General features: G+C 36.4%; 3 protein-coding genes across 4 annotated transcripts; 2 read left to right on the top strand and 1 right to left on the bottom strand.

The window, feature by feature from the left end:
- Positions 1–490: 490 nt before the first annotated feature.
- Positions 491–2,381, top strand: gjb10 (gap junction protein beta 10). Its single transcript, XM_039649583.2, has 2 exons — positions 491–578; positions 1,403–2,381. Exon 2 carries the CDS (start codon positions 1,441–1,443, stop codon positions 2,236–2,238), a length of 798 nt encoding a protein of 265 aa, XP_039505517.1. The 5' UTR covers positions 491–578; positions 1,403–1,440; the 3' UTR covers positions 2,239–2,381.
- Positions 2,382–6,269: 3,888 nt separating this feature from the next.
- gjb3 (gap junction protein beta 3) lies at positions 6,270–9,402 on the top strand. Of its 2 annotated transcripts, none has more exons than XM_039649423.2 (2): positions 6,270–6,404; positions 8,265–9,402. In XM_039649423.2, exon 2 carries the CDS (start codon positions 8,338–8,340, stop codon positions 9,268–9,270), a length of 933 nt encoding a protein of 310 aa, XP_039505357.2. In that variant the 5' UTR covers positions 6,270–6,404; positions 8,265–8,337; the 3' UTR covers positions 9,271–9,402. The 2 variants fall into 2 exon arrangements, with proteins under 2 accessions (XP_039505357.2, XP_039505418.2); XM_039649484.2 differs by having other exon boundaries at positions 6,314–6,404; positions 8,269–9,402.
- A 2,548-nt stretch (positions 9,403–11,950) lies between these two features.
- On the bottom strand, positions 11,951–16,612 carry hmgcl (3-hydroxy-3-methylglutaryl-CoA lyase). Its single transcript, XM_039649335.2, has 8 exons — positions 16,474–16,612; positions 16,288–16,371; positions 15,674–15,781; positions 15,310–15,405; positions 14,653–14,801; positions 14,277–14,529; positions 13,666–13,791; positions 11,951–12,453 (listed from the first exon to the last, which is right to left on the bottom strand). Exons 1-8 carry the CDS (start codon positions 16,573–16,575, stop codon positions 12,352–12,354), a joined length of 1,020 nt encoding a protein of 339 aa, XP_039505269.2. The 5' UTR covers positions 16,576–16,612; the 3' UTR covers positions 11,951–12,351.
- Between the last annotated feature and the right edge of the window lie 562 nt (positions 16,613–17,174).

Raw genomic sequence — 17,174 nt, forward strand, 5'->3', positions numbered from 1 at the left:
CAACGTTTTTTTTTTTTTGTTTGTTTTTTTGTGGAGAACGTTACTGCTTTTAGATTTGTGGGGTAAAAGTTTTTTTTTACCGAGATTTTACCCCATCTTACCCCTCTTTAATATTTGAAATTTTGTCATTTTGTAACTAAATTAGCAAATATCACAATAGCTGACGCATCATCATCATCATTCACATGCTAAACATATCTAAATATGTTACAATTTGAAAGTAGGCCTAAATCCAGATTGTTCTTAAGGGGGCCATCTTCCCCATCCTACCCTGCTGTATGTTTAATGTTATCAAACTTAAAATTAAATATTTTGAGACAATATGTTATCCGTATCAACATTGAAAATACAAATGTTGCTCGAAACATTTTAGTTTATGAGTCTAATATAGGCCTAAATGTATTACAAAACTCAAAGCGTCGCTCATGATGTTCTCCACTAGGTGGCGTCGATGTGTACACTTCATCACACGTGTCACGGTTGTGTTTGGTTTAATGTTAACAGTTCGCCAGCCCGACCCTGTACAACAGAATCACGGCGCTGTGACTTCAGTGAAGACGACTGTGAATCCTCAGACTGTAAGTAGGCTATACACTAAATAATCATTCGTTGGTTTTATTAATACATCTGGTGTTAATATATGATTATCAAGTCTCATCTACACATTCCGTAAGTTTTTTTTTAAAAAGTCAAAAACTTTTAGATGGCTTTTTGTAGATGCATATTTGTGAATCGAGTCGACAGTTTAAAATATGCGGCGATTGTACACAATATAGCTACAAAACATTAGAATAAAAGTCTCAATATATTTTTTCGTTTAATCGCATCTTATAAAGTTGAATTATAGCCTAAAGGCATTTCTAAACAGTTTTTGCCTGAATAGTGAAACACAAACAGGATTTTTACCATTGTCTTGTTTATTCTTATAATTGTTTGATCACAGCTCATTTTATGATAAAATAAATAAAGCATGCAATGTTAAGTGAACTTTTTTTGGTGGGCAAACGCTGCTTAAGTGAAAGTTTAGATAAATGCTAATGAGCCCCCTTCATTCAGATGTAACGTTATTTAGTATCATTAATAGCCTAGAAATATAAATGACTGCACATCACTAGCAATTATTTTAAAGGCTTTAAAAGCAACATAAAGTAAGTAAATGTATTAATAAGGTACTGCTTGTAATTATAAGCCTGCCTTCAAATTCCACACTCAGTTGCATACAATAGAACTTGTTTAAATATAACTTTCTAAAAGATTAAAGACCTCCTGCTAATGTGTAGTTTAACATTATATAACAAAAACGACCCAAATAAATTGTAATGAGTGATAATGGCAAGTTTCTTTGAGATGTTTTGTCTAAATCACTCTCTTTATCTCTACACCCCTCCCTTCCGGATGAAAGGTATTCAGGTGAGATAACCTGATCGCTCGCCAGGTGCCATGAATTGGGCTTTCCTTCAGAATCTCCTGAGCGGGGTCAACAAGTACTCCACCGCTTTCGGTCGTGTCTGGCTGTCCATAGTCTTTCTTTTCAGGATCATGGTCTTCGTTGTTGCTGCAGAGAAGGTGTGGGGCGACGAGCAGAAAGACTTTGCATGTAACACTGCTCAGCCTGGCTGTCACAACGTCTGCTACGACCACTTCTTCCCGGTGTCCCACATACGACTGTGGGCGCTGCAGCTCATATTCGTCACCTGCCCATCATTACTCGTGGTCCTGCATGTGGCGTACCGCGAGGAACGCGAACGCAAGCAACGCCTGAAGTACGGTGACGACTGTCAGCGATTGTACATCAACACTGGAAAGAAGCGCGGTGGTCTTTGGTGGACGTACGTCCTATCGCTGGTATTTAAGATGGGAGTGGATGTGACCTTTGTGTATCTGCTATATCACATCTATGAGGGCTATGACTTCCCCACCATGGTGAAGTGTTCTGAGTCTCCCTGCCCTAATGTGGTCGACTGCTTCATCTCTCGACCCACAGAGAAACGAATATTCACCATCTTCATGGTGGTGTCAAGTCTGGTGTGTATCCTGCTCTCGCTCGTCGAGACACTCTACCTGGTGGGCAAACGCTGCTTTGAGTGTGTCCACAGGGTGCAGGGGTCACGGCAGGTAAACAAGGCAAGGTCCATTGCAAACTTGAGGGGCTCAAATATTCTTTTGGAGACAAACAGCAAGAAACTGACGAGGAATGACCAGCCAGCACCAGCATACAGTGTGGTCATCTCATCTTAAAGAAAATATGAAAATAAATAAATAAATACTTTGGCCCAATGTGGGACTTCAAGAGATGGAAAATATTCTTCACGTTCACCACGATGTGAACTTGAACCAGACTGACTCAATGGACGGTTTGCAATAGAGGATGCTGCTTTTATGCTTACACTATATCCACTGGATCTTTTTGCTGGAAAAAAAGTTGTGGCCTGATAAAAAAAAACTTTGTATATTTGAAAAACGCCATCATTCAGGTTGACACTGTCTTTAGTCTGACTAAAGCATGTCAGTTCAGGGTTTTGGGTGTGGTGTGGCTTCTGTTAGGCCAAGCTCCAGAACACCAGTGGGCACTTTGGTCAAATAACAAATACAAAACACTTGGTATAAGACCAGATAATTACTATTAAATACTACATATTTGCCAGTTTTTGACACTAACAAGCAAAACGTGACTTCAAATGATGCTAAATAACTCTTCAGTTCACATATTTTAATAATTGTTCAATTGTACTGATTTTTTGTGTGTGCAGGAAACAAAAAGGCCATTATCTATGAAAACCTGTTTCCATCTTAATAATTCACAATTTGAAAAATCTGTCATCATTTACTCACCCTCATGTCATTCTAAACCCATTTAAAATGGGATCCAAAACAACATTTCACCCCAGTGACTTCCATTGTATGAACAAAATACAGTGAGGATTTCTTTTTTTTTTTTTTTTTTTTCAAAACATCTTTTGTTTTCCACAGAAGAATGTAAGTCAGACTGGTTTAGAATGACATGGCAGTGAGTAAATAATCACTGCATTTTTATACATTTTTATAAATTTAAATTTTTGTGTAGACTATCCCTTTGAATATCAGAATTCTGATTCACAATGTGACTTTATAGGTCGCAAATTATTTCTTATTTTAGTTTAAACTCATCTCATAATTACCTTTTCTATTAATTCTTTGAGGCGGAAACAGGTTTGATTATCTTCAATCGGCTTTTACTTGAAAAATTGTTTTATTCTGTTGGATGTAAGAACAGCATGCAAAGATGTCTACATTTCTTTTCCATCTATTTACAGTCATCACATACAGCACATGCTGTTAAACTCAACACATTTTTACAAATACATCCCCAAATCCATTATTTTGTAAACCTAGAAAGTGAGCCCTAATTTATACTTCAATTTGAATGTAAATTTGTTTACAAATTTGTCGATTTTATTTTTTATTATTACTATTCAATATTTTGTCATTTTTGCTGAGTTATTTTTTTGTATATTAGCTGGTGTGTGTATGTGTGTGTGTGTGTGTGTGTGTGTGTGTGTGTGTGTGTGTTTATGCTAATGTGTGCATAAACTGTGGTGCTTCAATCCAATATTTTCCAAGAATTTGCAGTATTTAAAATTTCAAGAATTTATTGATGAAGACTGTCAACACTGCCAAGATGAGCAAATTCAAAAGAGGCTGTTTAGCCTGTGTGTGTGTGTGTATGAGAGAGAGTTCTTCATTCAGTGATAAACATGTATCCATAAAAGTAAACATTCTCTGAGGTTCCTCTGTTTGTATGCTAAACTTTCGGGATTCTTTCCTCATTGCTGTGTTTAGAGTTGTTTACATTTGAGATACATTAAAATCTGCTTTTCTATTTTCTTACAATCTGTTGCCTATTTAAATCAGTGATGTCTGACTTTAGAGGAAGCAGATGAAAGCTGTGACTTTGCTGTTTGCAGATTTGATTTAACTTTTAAAACCAGTTAGGCCTACTGTTCGGCATGTGAGTGTGCTGTGGAGCAATAAAATGGCAAGAATGAAAATACACAGAGATAAACATCATGTGCTGTGTCGACATGACATTTCATTTTCTGCATCAAGCTGCAAAATGGCAAGACAGAATGAGAAAGAAATCTAGTTTAATTTTTAATGTACTTTCAAGGAAAATATAATTCTTCATATATATATGAAGAGTTCAGATGCAAAAGCCTCTAAGTGCCATTTGAAATTTTCTTCTAGAATGATAATTTTTATCAAGCTTGTATATTTAAGTTCAGTGATTTCACTTAAATGGCAATGATAATTACCTATTAATTGTTATTTAAGTGAAATTACTGAACTTAAATATGCAAGTTTGATAAAAATCATCATTAAAGAAGAAAATTTCAAATGGCATTTAGAGGCTTTTGCATCTGAACTCTTCATATATATATATATATATATATATGGAGAGAGAGAGAGAGAGAGAGAGAGAGAGAGAGAGAGAGAGAGAGAGAGAGAGAGTGATTTTGCAAATGCCTGTCACACTGTGGAATAACAAACCACTTTTCTGAAAGAATCTTTAGGCCGTTTTGTAACTATTTCAACTTCCGCTAACACCATTCAGTAATCACACCTTTCAGTAGATAACATTACCCCAAGACAAAAAAAAAAAAAATGTCCCTCCCTGTTTCACTACCAGTGTACCTCAGCCTGTCTCTCTCTATTATTCTTCATATCTTCGTAACCTCTGTACAGTGAAAGGGTAGGGTCGATGTAGTTAACTTCATGTTGAAGCAGGTTTTGTAAGTCACATAAGGCGTAGAAACCGATCCAACGAGTCTCTTTCCTTTTTTAACACAACCGACATTCCACTCCCTGTTGACTGGGTTCTTGCTTTACTTCCTCCATCTCTTTTCATCATCGTTAATGCTTCAATTCACAAATACCAACATTTGGTAATCATACATATTCTGTATATGCACTGGTGTATGTTTAACTAATGTTTTTGTTGGTAAAAACCAAATTTAGAAGTTCAATTCAGTATACAAATGCAAATCCAAATGAGGTTAATCATTTCCCCACATAAACAAGAAGTGTAAACCATTTGAAAAACTTTAAAACAGACCTGACTGATCTGGTTCAGTGTTTCTTCTGCAATGTTTCATAATGTTTCCTCTTGAGGAACAAACAAGTTCAGACAGCTCACATGGCCTGAATAAGTCAAAGCAGGCATGATTTCTTTTAATACTTTGAAAACACATTAAAAGGAAGACTGGGAGTCCTGTAAAAAAATTATGGATATTTTTTTTTTTTTAACTAGAGCTTATTGAATGCCCCAAAGCAGAGAATGAATCATCATCTTGTGGATGTTTTAGCAGTGAGTCAGAGGGCTTCACACGTGTGACCGGACAGAATTTCTCTTTGCTTTGATGGCAAAACCACAGAGAACTTTCCTGTGGAAAACTCAACTTTTGGCTTACTTGGAATCAAATCTGCAGTCTTTTTTATTACTATCCCAAATCCTTAACCATTAGATTCCCACCACCAGCTAAAACTATAAATAAACTCACATCCAAACCAAATGAAGGGCTTTTGCCAAGGATTTTCCATAGCAAAAGTTGCTTGGGATACATAAACAATAATTACCCAAGATAATTAGTACCAAATTCTCAGCATAACACTAAAAGGGTCTGACAAAATATTAAAAGTATGCCTCCGCAGACCCACTATTCAAGTTTCTAGGCAATAAAAAGTAAAAAAAAAAGAAACATTTAAAGCTATTGTTCAGGACGAGGTGTGGTCCTTTACGTGACTAGGGAGCACAGACATTCATGGACAAGTTTGAACAGAGAAGCCTGCAGACGTTGGCAACTCCACAAACCACTAACAAGCAGTGTTTGGTTGACAGAGCTGTCCAAACAAAGGGAGTCTTATTTATTGAGCAATAAGATGGAAAATGTTACTAGGCTTCACAGGCAAGGGTTTCCTATTTGTCCCCACAAACATATACAATGCAGTATCATCATGTTAACTGTAGGGCTATACAAAACAACAACAAAAACTTGATGGAGTCATATTACCAAGTACATTTAGACACTGAAACTTCAGAATAGGAACAATGTTACCAATGTTCAACAATGTTCACCACATTGGACATTTAAGATAATAGGCTACACGGGAATGCATGGTGATTTTACGGGCATTTTACTTAGCCTACTTACTTACACACACACATATATATTTTAGGCTATGTGTTATTATATTAACATGCTATATCTTTAAAGTAAGATGTTTATAGTAGGCTACAGTGTCCTTTTCTCTGGATACTGAACTCCACCCTCAGTGAGGCGTGATAACTAAACCAGTTCCACAAGGAAGAATGAGAAGAGAAGAGTTTAGCCTTTGAATTAGCCTACAAGAGAACAGAAACATCCAACGTAAGTAGTAAACTTTGTTTTGGGGCAATTTGTTCAAATGACAATCATCGGCGCTTGTAGTGAAGTATTTAATCACTGTAATTCACTCGTTTCCGTTCATTTACCTTCATATGGATTTTCTGCTTGATCAAGAATTGAGGGCAAAGAGGTTTAACATTAAGAATAGCAATTAAACATTCGCTTACGAAACTTTCGCTTTTAGTCGGTTCAATTTTTTAAAGCTCTGTCACAATTATCTCATTATAATAAATATGCCTGCCTTAACAAAAATGAATATTTATAAATTATAATCAGTGTTAATAGTATAAAACCGCGAATGGTAACGTTAGCCTAATTAAAAACGAAAACCGCCGACAGCCGTAGCAAATAAATTCTGGACATAAAGTAGCGAGAAAGAGAGCAGCACTCGTTTTACTTTGATTAACGTTACAGTGTAGAAAAAAAAAAAATACAGACTAACATCAGCATAAGGGTGACCAACAATCCTGTTTTCCTAGGAGCAGCACTCGTTTTACTTTGATTAACGTTACAGTGTAGAAAAAAAAAAAATACAGACTAACATCAGCATACATAGGGTGACCAACAATCCTGTTTTCCTAGGACATGTCCTGTTTTCATGTTCTGTCCTGGCAGTTTTTAATAAATATATATTATATTATATAGCCTATTTTTTAATACAGAAGAGACATTATGTCTATCATTATTTCATTCATTATTTTTAAAACCTGTAATAAAACATGTTGAGTAACCTCTGAGAAGCCTATCATAATTTGTGTCTTGTTATATAATCATTTTCTATTCATACAGAGGAGCAGCCTACTTTAAATGTATTGAAATTAATAAGGCATCACTGAATAAATTTAGAGTATAATTTGAGAGTATAAGGTTTGTCGGGCTGAGTGTCCTGGTTTTTGGTAATCAAAATTTGGTCACCTTAATACAGATTCAACACGTGTAGCTACTACATCGCCTACTTAAATATCATCAAATGTTAAATCACATTCATTCAGTTGAGGGAAAAATGTTATGGGTCTGTCACGTTTCAAAATAACAAACGAGCACCATAAAAGTATCTTTACTCTGTAGACTATTTAGCCTTCTGAAGTCATACAATAACATTCTGTGACTAACAGATTAACAATTAAGTCATTAATCACTGTTAATTCTCCTACTCGTGAACTGCTGTTTTCAGATCATTAAGTTAATATAGGCCTATTCATTGATATTCTTAAAAAATAGCTTTGGGGGCCGTTTACACAACACCATTTTCAACTAAAACTGGAAAACTTTTTAATGTGTTTTGGTCAGTTATTTACACGCCAACTGCGTTAGCAGAACTTCACCTGCTGTTAGCATCCCATTGACTTCTATTCATCTTGGCATCACTTTGATAGCGAATACATTACATCTTTACATCTGAGGCGTTCAAAGACTTAATTTGTCCATTATTTATTTCTAAAGAAACACAACAATGTATAAAATGCTCCATTACTTTGTATCTTACGTTACGGCCACGTAGAAGCCGTTTTTGTAAAAATAGGCTAAAGATGGCGTCTTAACCACGGGACTTTTACACAATGCAACGCAAGTGAAGTTCTGCTACAAGATGTCAGCTCCTGCGAGGCTTCAACTTCTGGTTGATGGATTACCCCCTTGGGTCGCTGTCTATATTTCTAATCTGTCGAAATCGCGGCACCAATCAGAAACATTCGGGCAGGCTTTACACGATGACGACAGCACAGCGACGGTGAAGCAGATTTTGTACATTCACAAAGGTGGATGCTGCTGTTGAACTAGGGGTGTGACGGTTAGTTGAGTTCACCCATTGTGATTTTTTTTCCTCCTGTTTTTTTCTATCAGACAGATTCAGTGTCGAAGAGGATCAGAGGAATAATTCAGAGAAGAGTAAAGTGAGTTGTCTTTGCCCTGAGCCATGGACTGGAAGACTTTTCAAGCCCTTCTCAGTGGGGTGAACAGATACTCCACTGCGTTCGGCCGCATCTGGCTGTCTGTGGTTTTTGTGTTCAGAGTGATGGTTTACGTTGTAGCGGCCGAGAAAGTTTGGGGCGATGAGCAGAAGGACTTTGACTGCAACACCAAGCAGCCTGGCTGCTCGAATGTCTGCTACGACTACTTCTTCCCCATTTCCCACATCCGACTGTGGGCTCTGCAGCTCATCTTCGTCACTTGTCCGTCGTTGATGGTCGTCATGCACGTGAAGTACCGTGAGGAGCGCGAACGCAAGTATTGTATGAAGCATGGTGATAAAGTCAAGCTCTACGACAACACAGGGAAGAAGCACGGTGGACTGTGGTGGACGTACTTGATCAGCCTTTTTGTCAAGACCGCCATCGAGATCTCATTCTTGTACATCCTTCATCACATCTATGACAGTTTCTACCTGCCACGGCTGGTGAAGTGTGAAGTCCAGCCATGTCCCAACATTGTGGACTGTTACATTGGCCGACCCACAGAGAAAAGAGTCTTCACCTACTTCATGGTTGGAGCTTCGGCACTCTGCATAGTGCTCAGTGTCTGTGAGATCATCTATCTGATCTCCAAACGAGTCATTCGCTGTGCCAACAAGTTTAAGAGATCCCACAGAAGTAGCACACCGCTTGATGGACGATTCCGAGACGAGGACAGCAACTGCACGCTTCCTATGCATGAGTTGGACAGAAAACCCCATTATAAGACAGAGTCTAAACCAGACTTTAAATCGGAGTATAAACCTGGGTCTAAACCGCAGTTTAAATCTGAAGTCAAGCCAACATTTAAGCCAGCCTACAGGTTGAGCGTGGACATGAGAGCTTCTGCTCCAAATCTCTCAGTACCTATGTACAAGTTGCAGTCTGATATCCTCTAAAGAACATGTTTCCCTCTGTGTCAAGTATTCACAAAGTCACACAGAGTTGTAAAACAGGCTTTAAAGGTCTGGAGAATCCCAAAGTCTTTCGTTGTCTATCAAGACCTTTTGAACTGTCAGTCTTAGGTGTTTGACATTTTGCAGAAGGTTCTGAAATTCTGTGTGCCAAATACATTTCCTTGAAAATAGCAGGGATAAAATGTTTTGCCTAATGGCGAAGTGGGGATTAATCAGTATTTTGATTTCACTGCTACCTGGGTTCAAACCTGGAATAACAGCTCAAATGACAGAGCATTATCACAATGATCCTAAGAAGTAGTGCTGACGAAAGCATTCATTTTCTTCTGATTCATTCTTCTCATCATTTCTTTGAAAGAACAAAGGTGAAAAATTGCGAAAAAGCAAAAGAGTAATCAAATAACCAGGAAGGCATTCATAGAGAACACACCTTACAAAACCCACCTCTGTCTTCACACGCACGACGAACGATAGGAGGAAGAGTGGTTGTATTGTATGTGAGATGTAATGAAAATTCCTCATGTGTCATTAATTGTTTACTATGTATCATTTCTCAATGTCCTGGATTTGTAGTAAAGATCAGAATCAAGTTTCATTGTTGAAGCTGTTTTGACTATCACAGTTGACTATCAGAGATTGTAGTTGATGTTTATGTGCGAAGACTCCTGAACTCTATATAAAACTCAAATTCTTATGCTGGAAAAAAATGAGTGGTATATAAAATAAACCACAGTGTCTAAAGATGGACAACAGTGGAAAGTTTTTTTTTTTTTTTTTTACTATTTGTTGTAAAAGACTGTGGACTAACCTCTTCTGATCTACACTTGGCAAGCATTTGTAAGAATCTGAATTTGTTCAGACTTGCTGTTATGATATATGATATATGTTATGAATATGTTACATATTTTTGCTGAGGTGTTTCATGCTGTATATGCTGCCTTTGTATAAAGAAAAATTCAATCAATGCACTGACATATTATTTTATGAAATATTTTCAGGTTATTGTTTAAATAGCTTTTATGACAATATGAGATGGTTTTGTAAATTGAGGAAGTTTTAAAAAGTTTATTCATTTTGATACTCTGTAAATAAAGTATAAAAGAACCATTTTGTCACATTTTTAAAAGATTTAACAGTGCAAATGTTTAGGGCCAGTAAGATAAAAAAGAAAGAAATGAATACTGTTATTATTCAGTAAATTGATCAAACCACAATAATACATTAACTATAGTCTATGGATAGTGAAAAAAATATACAAAAAATGGATCAGGGTTTCCTTTAAAGTAATGCTGTCCAAAATAATATTTTAATAATCAGAATGATTCCTGAAAGATCATGTGACTCTGAAGACTAGAGTAATGATGCTGAAAATTTACCTTTGCAATCACAGGAATAAATGACATTTTAAAATATTCAAATATAAAAGCGATTTTAAATTGTAATAAAATTTTTACAAAATTACTGGTTTCTGTATTTTTGTTTTGACTGCTTTAAAAAAAAGTTTAGTTGCTTCAAAATCTTAATGGATCAAAATCTCTGGAACCCTACCCAATGTATAGGTACCTTTTGGACATATGAACACCATCAAATTAAAAAATGAAAATTGTGTTTCATATAGAGACATTAATAGAACGTTTTTTTTTTTTAAAGTCATTCTTCAGAATAATCGCATATATGCAGCTCCCAGCCGTACATTTACGCCACTTACTGATGAAAGTACAAGAACGATTTGATCAAATTTTAACTGCTGATGAACCTTAGTAATACATGAACTGTAAAATATGTTTTTGAGGGTGTGTCTATGATGTCAAACAAAATGCATAAATATACAAGAGTTGTTGATCCAGTACATCAGCCTTCAAAAGATAAGTACATTCTTTCCTCTTGGCAAGAAGATTCCAGTTTGATACAATTGTAAAAAGAGTTAATCTGCCTGTCAGCCTAACCAGCCTAACCAGCAAGATGATTCCAGTTTTTTGTTCGTCACAGTTCAGCTGTCAGCCTAATCAGTTTTTTTAGTCTAAACATAAGTTTCCCACATTGCATAAGGACTCATAAAATCACTTTTTTCATTTTCTTGTCTTTAATCAATACAATTAATTACATCAATTAAACATCATAAACTGTGACCAAAAAAGATCAAGAAAAAAAATCACACAATGCCAGTTAACAACACAAAGAGAAACAATAATAAGCCGTTTCACCCACAAGACAAGTCTAAAAACCTTTAGCTTTAGCTTGATTTCTGCCTGTAACAAACATTTGCATTTACAGTTGCTTGCAAATGTAAAGGGATTTTCCTTCAATAATTTTCCTCAAACTATTCAAGTTTTTTCCTGGAGAGGAACAAAATTCACCAGTAATCAGTTATCATATTGTTGCATCAATTCCACTCCCAGAGAGTCTTGTAATGAGTTTGTTATGACTACCAGTTTTGCAATGCATTTTACTAGTAATAACAGACACTTCCGTTTCAAAATTAGCCAAATTGGCACTCGCAGACACATATCTGGGGATGTTAGACATAAAAATGTGTGACGCCTCATTCCATGTGGCATTACAGTAGTTATAATAAATTATCAACATTAGTAATGTGATTCAGTCTAACCAGCGAGACATTTGCACCTGTATTATTAACAATATTCAGCAAAGTCAAATTAGGTCCATTTCAAGCATTTATTGTTTAGGCATCATAAATGAATCTTACTTCAGCTGTACATAAAACACTTAATTATTTATTAGAAATAAAAACTCTGTATTTATTGATTGGCTGTCATCAGTTATCAAGGCACAAGAGAACATTTTTGGTCTGTCTAGTTGTGAATATTAGGTGATACAAAGTTCACGAGCTTCCGTTTACACCACCAGACTAATTCCCACATTCACAGAACAGATGTGTTCATCCGCAGACTAGCTTCACTGTGATTAGAGATACTTATTTTAAATATGCTGTAAATTAAGAGGGTTCTCTGCATACTAAGGGATAACACCGTATGACCCTCACAGTATGACCCTCCACAAGAGTGAACCCAGACTACGATCACTAAGAAGAGAAAAAAGACTTCAGAGTTTGCAGGAGGCCTGAGCAACTTTTGAATTTGTTCTTCTGTTAAGTGAATTGCAGATGTACGAGCCAGCATCCAACAGTTTGGGCAAGTCCACTCCCTGAAACACAGAAACAGCAGCCTGTGATGACTGGGTGGTATAATCGATTAAAAATATTTTTTTACCCAGAAAAAACCCAGCAAAGATATTTTTGTGACATATTTCATTTTTTTCATAACATTTCATGGCAATTCTCAGTCCCCATTTTAAGCCGGGTACACAGTACAAATTACAATAGTCCGTTATGACTGTTGCTTGTCAGACTGTATGAACATGATTCCCACTGTAAGCATGCATGTCACACTGCAGGATCTCAATTAATTAATCAATGTTAGACGGTACGGCAGTCAAGACGTGTTGAAAAGGGATGCAGGCAGGAAGACGCATAGGGGGTTTTACATCTATCCGTGACAAGAGCTAAATTACATGCGGGATTGAAATGTTGGCTGGCAAACAAAAACAATCTCTAGCTTTAATTTTGATCATGGTTCTCTTGAAAAGTTAAAAAACAAAGACGATGTGTGTGGAGCAAGTGGTGATTTGCTGTATCACTAATTGCATCATTAGGTTCTATTTGGTTTTGAATTGATTGTTGTCATAACAAGACTTCTGATACTGCAATCAAATTTGACCTCAGATGAAATTCTGGCAATGGTCATTAATCGGCTGTCGGTAAACATATCAAAATAATTGTCAAAGACATCTTTTAGGATTTTCTAAATTTGTCTCAGACAGACAAATCGTGGTCAAAATCACGCAGTGTGACTGTGAACCAAAGTTCAGATTGTTATGAAGAATATCACATGGCTAATGCTAGTATGAATTGATTGGCTGGATTTTACAAGTCCCTAATTTTAAGGTTCTCTAAATGATTACTAAAATCAAAAGCAGAGGCAGAACAATTGGTTTAATTTATGATTCTTTGTTTTTATTTCTGAAGCTGATCATTACCTTTTACTCCCTTACAGCATAACTACTGATCAAATAATGCAGCCTTGGTGAGCATAAGAGACTTCTTTCCGAAAACATAAAATCTTACTGACCCCAAACTTTTGCAGGGTGGTGTACTGTACAGAAAGCCCCAATTAAGAAGATACACAATCATCCAGCAAAATCAGTAATTAGGTGTAACAACACCTATCAAAACCAAGTTGTTTGGGTAGGGCTAGTAAAATAACACATTTATATACGCAGAACTTTCAAAAAGAAAAACCCAGATGACAGAAAAATTTACAGAAAGAATTAGTACAGACACAGTCGTGTTGGACTTACAGTATGGATTCCCAGTCCGTGCAACATATAGACCACATCTTCAGTTGCAACATTCCCAGAAGCCCCCTGAGCATAAGGGCAGCCGCCTAGGCCTGCAACAGATGAGTCCACGACACTTACCCCATTCTAGAATAGATCGCAGGAAACAAAAGTGTTTTGCATTTAAAAAGTAGTTGCTCATTTTAAGAATGTGAAAAATAACAGAAATGCACGGAATGTACACAAAGAGCAGGTCTCAATAGCCAATTATAGCTGCAAGCATTGAGGATGGGCCCAAGCCCTGACACCACCGTCACCCCGATGATACACACACACACACACACAAAATAGTGTGCTAAAGAGCCCTTCTAATACAACCATATAAAAGGGTGCACCATAGAGCCCCCCTTATGTCAACTTGTGCCTGGCCCTGAAGGCGGACAATTCCAAATTCAAGAGTTTTTGAGCATGAGAAGGTCCACAAAAATGCCAAAAAGATTGGATTTTTTTTTTTACCTTAGGAAAACAATAAGGCCCAAGGCAAATACAATAAAACAATACAAATATAGTAAAAAATATCCATCATGACAGACAGGCACACCATGATTCCACACACCCTCTGACTCACTCACCTGTAATGCCACAAGTATGTTAGCAAGCGCTTGTCCATAAGTGTCATGACAATGAACTGCTAAAGCCTCCACAGGAACCTCTTTTTTCACAGCATTCAACATCTCCGACATGCCGCTCGGAGTGCCTACTCCTATCGTATCGCCAAGTGAAATCTCATAGCACCCCATGGAATACAGTCGCTTAGCAACCTCTGCCACTTTGTTTGGCGATACCTTCCCTTCATATGGACAACCGAGCACACATGACACATAGCTTGAAAAAAATAGAGCAAAAGAGGATTTTTCAACAATAAGAGCATAGTAATTTTAACTTTTTGCACACCGGGTTATGAAAAATAAATAGAAAGACAAACTGTGCAATCTGTGTTTGTCTCACCCTCTCACAGGAATTCCTTCTTGTTTGGCCGCTTTCATCACCTCCTCAAAGCGCACAAGACTCTCGTCCACTGAACAATTTATGTTCTTCTTGCTGAAAAGCTCTGATGCAGCACCAAATATTGCCACCTCTTTTGCACCAGCCTTCACCTGAGATTAAAAAATAGATAAAAGATGAAAAAAATTGTACACTGCAACATTACTACCATTTAAAATCACTGTTTTCTATTTTAATACGTTTTAGCAAGGTTGAATTTTGAGCATTCATGCCTTTAGTGTCTCATGATGCTTCAGAAATCCTCCTAATATGCGGATTTGGTGCTCAAGAAAAATGTCTTATTATTATCAATGTTGTAAACAGTTTAATGTTGTTAAGAGTTAACTGATTAATATTTTTTGTAGAAACCATGATACGATTCTTAGAAAATCAAAGTTCAAAAGAACACCATTTATTTGAAATACATTTTTTTGTAACAATGTAAAATGTTTGCTGTCATTTTGATCAATTTAACGCATCCTTATGGTGAATAACAGTATTAATTCTGTTAAATCTAGTTTACTTCATATTAAATATTACTGACCGAAATCTTTTGAATGATAGTATAAAAATATATGTTGTACAGCACTAGCACATGACAGTCTGCTGTTATTCACTCACAGCAGCCAGGAATCCCTTCAGATTAGGGGTTAGAACGGGGTAATTCACGCCAGGTTTCTTGTGGAGACCACGCATCACTTGCTCCTGATCAGCCATCTGCCAATCAAATGCAGACAAACTTCAATGGTTACATCAAAGATCCTCTCATAATTCCATATTTTTATCGCAAGATGAAAAAAAACAAGAAAAAAAAAATATAGAAATTAAACCATTTTAACCATACCACTAAATCTAACTGATGCTAACATGGTCTTCGATGGTGTTCAACACACATTTACCTGTTAAAATCTCAGAAAATTTTGTTTGGGGTTTCATGACCCGTTAATGTAATGTTTGCATGCTTCATTGGTGTGCTGTAGCTCACCTGAGGGACCCATTTAGGTGAAACAAAACTTGTGGCCTCAATGACAGGAAGTCCCGCCTCAGAGAGCATGTCAATCAGACGGATCTTCACTTCAGTGGAAACGATGGCCTGATGGACACAGAAATTATATAGCTCCTCTATTTCACATCACATGGTTCTCAGAACTATCACACTAATACATTTCCATGAACTATCATTTTCGATGACTTGAAATGTTTTTTATCAAATAATTAAAAAATTAAATAATAAAAATATATATATATATATGATTATATGTATATGCATACATACACCCACACACACGTATGCTCTCATATGTGTATACATACAGACACACACACACACACACATACATACATACATACATACATGCATGCATACATACATATTATATATAAGTACCTATATGTATGTGTGTATATATATATATATATATATATACACACACACAACTATACCTTTGAAATTCCATGATATTTGCAAGACTGGCTTAATAATTTACTTTGAGACACCCGTGTTTGACAGTAGGTAAACTCAAAACAGAAGTGATAACCACATTTCACTTTGTCATGTTGGATTGTGATCCAGGCTGATTAACACTGAAGAATCTTTACCTTCTCATTCTGGAGTCCATCTCGGGGTCCAACCTCCACAATCTTAACCCTCTCTGGGAATGACTGAGTGGCAGACACACTGACCTGTTAAATCACACACACAAAAAAATAGACAAACACGCACACAAAAGGGCAAATACAAACCACATAACATCGTCACATTCAGAGCAGCAAATAAAAACTTACGGATCTGAGCACGACGGCAGCAAAAGAGTGCAGAGCAGGTCGGTGAACCCGAACAGAAGTGAACGGACCAGGACCAACTCTCATCATAACAAAAGCCGCCATCTTCACACGCCCCCATTAGCACTGACGTCATAACGCCATATAGTAATTTAGTTCTCGCGATAATACGGGGTCAGACTTCGAGAGCTAAATGTTTTCTCGTTTGCACAAAAAGTCAAAAATTCCAAGAGTTTTTGTTAAATGATAGTCTACTCTAAACAGAATGAACAAATTGATTTGCGTTTTATTCTGGTTAAATGTAAATGATGATTCTTACACACAATGCATGTATAAAATACATTTCTTAAGTCTAAATAATCAAAGCAAATAATTGTCATGTCAAAATTAGACAAATTGCAAAGATGGTATTTCCAGAGTCAAACAGAAACATATACATTCATACATACAATATTTTATTTAGACAATGTTTAAGTTGAGCATGTGACTGATAATAACTTGTTGCAATTTAAATAAATAAATTAGACTGTTACACATTACACAAAGTAGGTCACGTGGACTCCATGCAGGATAGTATATAAAATGATAAATGTAAACCTTGGCATCAACTAAAGTTTGAAAGCTTGATATCACAGATTTTTTTATTTATTTTTAATTAAAGTACAACCCCAGTGTGTCAGCCTTGGATATAAATTGAATTACCA

The sequence above is a fragment of the Pimephales promelas genome, chromosome 15, assembly GCF_988280905.1.
Source record: "Pimephales promelas chromosome 15, fPimPro1.hap1.1, whole genome shotgun sequence".
NCBI lineage: Eukaryota > Metazoa > Chordata > Actinopteri > Cypriniformes > Leuciscidae > Pimephales > Pimephales promelas.